The 4,631-nt window shown below is 33.6% G+C and overlaps 1 protein-coding gene across 1 annotated transcript; it reads left to right on the top strand.

Annotated features, from left to right (window-relative positions):
• Positions 1 to 1,078: 1,078 nt before the first annotated feature.
• On the top strand, positions 1,079 to 1,702 carry LOC131858104 (uncharacterized). Its single transcript, XM_059211094.1, has one exon. The coding sequence runs from the start codon at positions 1,079 to 1,081 to the stop codon at positions 1,700 to 1,702; it is 624 nt and encodes a 207-aa protein (XP_059067077.1).
• The last annotated feature ends 2,929 nt before the right edge of the window (positions 1,703 to 4,631 follow it).

The following is a 4,631-nucleotide window of genomic DNA, read 5'->3' as shown; positions in this document are numbered from 1 at the left end:
AAACTAGACAAGTGGGCTATCTTGGAGAAATAGATAAATTCTATTAAGGTTAAAATAGTGTTTGAAGAGGATAAAACTAATATAGAGAAGACTTTTACTGACTTTCAAGTAAAAATTAATAAAATGGTGAAAAATATGGAGGACATTGTGACATTTAGCAAGTAAATGGTAAAAAAAATGATGGTAGTTATGGAAGTTTAGTAGTTGGAGTTAGATCAGAAGAAAGTTCGGTGCGAAAAAGATAATATGGTGGTTGATTATACTCATTTTTTCCCAAAAAAATAATGTTAATGTTACTTTAGATTCTCCTCCCCATTAGGAGGTCTTTGCAATAAAGGAGATATACAAGATCAATCTACTCAATAAGGAGTGGTAGGTAGTGAAGGGCTTGAGTCTTTTTGGAAACCAACATCTTATTTATTTGTGTTTTTTGATCTTGTCCCAATCCTTGTATCTTTTTTTTTCATTGCTGATCTATTTTATTTTGTTAAGTCTCTAGTTTTTGGTAGTCTCATTGCTCATGAGGTCCATTTATTTTGTCTAATGGCTATTATGTAATTGTTTGAGCATTATCTTAATATATCTAATTAGAAGAATAAGTTTAAAATAATATTCAAAATGATAAAAAAAATAAAGTATTGATAAACATTAAAAAGAATAATTTGGATTGTTGATTCTCGTAAACTTCAAAATAATCAATATGATAATTTGACATAAATTATTATTTTTTTTATTAAAATAATATTTTCTATGTGTGAAGTACAACATTCTTAAATCACACAAAGTACTAGACTAAAAGGAGGACTACATTAAAGTTGCAACCTTAAATTTATTTATTGTCTTAGGTCACCTTACATAATAATCATTATATTCTCAAAGAAAAATATAGTATTTTATATTAATGTTAATTGGTTTGCATGAAAAACTAGATATCAGATGCCCCGTTCTCTAAGCGTTCACGTCTCTTGGCTTTCAGTTCTTATTTTATTGGTAGGATATATATAAAGAAGCATGAGATCAAATTCATTCGTTATTCCTCAGCGATTTGTAAATTCTTGTCCATTAATCTATTAAGAAAATGTCACGGCAACAAGGGGTAGATCGGATCATTAATAATAATGCAGGAGATAGTGGCAATGGCAGAGAAGATCTGAGGAGATATTTTGCCGACTTAAACAATCGTGCTCTTGCATTGAAAGATGACGTGATCAGATTCAATGAAGCATTCAGAGCAGACCCACAAAATCAAATTAATCACTTTGGGTTCCATATTAATCTGTTCTGTGGTGTTTTCGATTCATTACAAGCAGAGTACTTTTCTGACAATGTGACCTACTGTGTATGCGACAATCCCATGTCTGGATGCAACAACTATTGTGACCCAAAGAGAAAACTCGATTTTCTTTTATCCGAAATACTAAGGTTGATTGGCGAAAGCTGTTTTTACTATACGGACGAAAGATCAGGAAATCGGAGGAAAAGAGAGTTGAGACAAGGTATAGAAGCTCTGCCTACAATAACGATTTCCAAGAATCATCTAAGTGAAGTTATCATGTGTGCAATTTGTTTATCTGATTTTGAAGTGGCAGAAGAGGCATGCCATTTGCGTTGTAATGAGAACCACATATTTCATAGGAAATGCGTCCAACGATGGCTAAAGAGGCAAAATCAATGTCCCATTTGCAGAACGTCAGCATACTGAAGGCTTCGTTTAAACGTCTATTTCGTATGCTGGTCGATGAATGATGGCATGAATCTTAGTTTGTTCATCATTCGTCTCTTAACGTCGATATCAATCTCTAAATATTATTTCGTCATTTAAGATTAAATTTGTGGGTGCAAAAATAATCTAAGATCATATCTGTATTATATGATTAGTGGACTTTTATTCGACAAAACTCAAGTATTTTAGACTCTATGTTGACATCTGCTAATCGTGATAAGTTAATTTTTGTGTGAGTTATTAGAATTACATACCACGCTTGTGGTTTTAATGATTAACCCTAAATTGTAGATATATGGATGTTAGGGAGATTAAGAATCTATATGGATAAGATGAACTACATTAATATTATATCAACATCAAAAGTGGACATTGAGTCCTTGCTTGTCGTCCGAAATCTTAAATTTTAGTTATTGATTGATCCATCTAGAGGTCCAATTGAGAAGAACTAGACCCTCAACTCTTACCCTTTGTTGAAAGAATTCAATTATACCGAAGATCGTCATCTAACAACTTAGTGCCTATAGAAGAGGGGATTTTGCTGTAATTCATAGTAGTAAAATTTTTTACCTTCAGTAGTTTCAGGCTAAATGAACATAAGCAAAGTATCCTCTAGAAAATAACACACTTACACAGTATATTCAATAACTAATAATCTTAGTGTCAAATCAATGATAAGTTAATATAATTGAATTATTATTAACAAATTTATATCAACTCTCAATTCACCCCTAAGATTCTTCTTTCAATCCTTCAAAATATTCTATTGATACATGTGTGGTTAAGATTGCCTTCTCCTTCATTTGTAGCTTCATGAAGCTAATAATACTATTGGTAATATTTTAGGTAGATTGTTCAAGTTAGAATCTATGACCAAAGACTTTAGTCAAACTTCTTTTGCTCATATTTTGCTCATATTTTAGTTGAAAGTAATCTTTTAAAAGGTCTATCCGAAGAGGTCAGAAAGGAATATTATGTAGGTTAATGATAGGCCTTTATGTGATATTAGAACAGTTGGATTCAAGAGAAATTGACATCAACCAAAAATATTATTTCTTAATCTTTTATGTTGTTTATGTTTAGTCACTTTTGGTCGAGTTTTGTTTTGTCTCTTGTGTTAAATTTTTTTTTCCTAGGCGTTGTAACTTTTCCCCACAGTTTTTAATTAGGGAAAAAGCAGGTTTTATAGGGACCCAAAACCACCAAGTTACAAACAAAAAATTAAAATAAACAATCTAAGATCACCAACATAGAAATGTTGTCAAATAGACAAAAAGATAGTAGACCAGACAAAAATATAGCTAAAACTAAAACCAAAAAATCATTAACCTAAAGACTTAATAGTCTCAGCTATTTCAATCTCTAGATTGTTCATCTGTTGGGCCAATATTTTTAGGTCTTGAAGCTCTTGATTAGAGAATTTCTCCTTTCTTTTCAGATTGGCTCTAGTTCTCTTGGACAGGCAAGATTCCTTTTTTTGGTTTTTTCTCTGTTCACATCAAGGTCCACTATCAGGCCATCATGCTGTGATTTTTCCAGTATGTCCACAATCATTTTCAAGGTCATTGCTGTGTTTTTTATTATCTTGTGACTTTGTTTCATTATTGCACTCAGTGAAACCTTGATTTTGCTCATTTTCGCCTCAAGCTGCAAGGTTTTCTTCTCATTTTCTTGTTTCATCTTGTCAATAAGTTAAACTATTCTTTGTAGACACTCTGCCATGGATAGTTTTTCTTCCTCTATCCAGGTTGCCCCTACCATCTTCTCGGGCTGCACTTTATCTACCAACTTCTCGAATTTACTAGCAACTACCCTGTTCTTTAGGTTAAGGTCTTTGATTTCATGAAATGCCCATTTGAACACCTTGAAAAGGTCCACTACACTATTCCTAGCAATCGCCAACACATCATCTAAAGATTCCTTATCCAAATTAAAGTAGCGCTTGTCCAGTTTAAGGTCTTTTTGAAATCTTAGAATGTTCTCTCTATCAATAGTAGGGTGGGAGGAAAGGGAATCTTTAGGGGAACAAGAAGTATCAGAAGGATTACCCAATGATGGAGAGGGTTTTCATAGATGATTCTAGTTTACACGAAGGCCTACCCAAAGGGAATTTTTTAGGAATCTTTTTAGGGGGAGGAGAAATTTCCTCTTTCCAGTTGGAATCCCCATCAGAATTTCGATCAGACAAACTAGTTTCAGTGTCATACCCTTCGGAGTTCGGGGACAAAAAAGGGTTGGAATGAGTAGGCAGACTAGTAGAGTGCTCATCAATGAGGTCGATAAGACCAACATGAAAAATAAGGGCACTCCTAGGACTTTTACAGTGTTCAAGAATACAATGTTATAGAGAACACAATAGATAATGAGGGAAAGAAACCTTGACCTTATACCAAAAGTGGTTGAGAAGGATGAATTGGTAGTCATACACCCTTGTAAATGTCTTGTCGGCTGTAATATATTCCATGACAATCCTTAGAACCTCCTGTTGGAGTTTTTTTATGGTTTTGGCCTCAAAATAGTTATTCAAAACCTTTACCAGAGCTTCCCTCTCCTCCTCTGAGTGTCCTGGAAGAAATTCAAACCTTCATTTCAGAGGCCTGTAACTTCTCCAATCAGCTCCTCATTGGTAATCACTTTTCTTACTGAAAGAATGATACTTTCCTCCTTCCAATTCTTGACAAAATACCTCACAATATTAGGGTGAGCACCATGGAGCCTTTCTAGGAAAGGTTTCAACCCCCCTTTGGCAATCTTTTTTCATACTTTCTGGTTCTTTTGGAGCTTTTCACAAATTTTTGGCTCCATTTTTTTCCTATTTGCCATCATTTTTTTGCATGTTTCTTTCTTCTCACTTGTAGAGAAGATAATCTTGGCAACAAATTTACAACGATGCCTAGGAACACACAAT

Source organism: Cryptomeria japonica, chromosome 1, assembly GCF_030272615.1.
Source record: "Cryptomeria japonica chromosome 1, Sugi_1.0, whole genome shotgun sequence".
NCBI classification, from domain to species: Eukaryota; Viridiplantae; Streptophyta; class Pinopsida; order Cupressales; family Cupressaceae; genus Cryptomeria; species Cryptomeria japonica.
Note: the sequence above shows the minus strand (reverse complement) of the source record. Positions and strands in the feature narration are given on the sequence as shown.

Bases quoted from the DNA above. Each gene is read 5' to 3' on its own strand.
- LOC131858104 (XM_059211094.1), top strand. From the start codon at position 1,079: ATGTCACGGCAACAAGGGGTAGATCGGATCATTAATAATAATGCAGGA.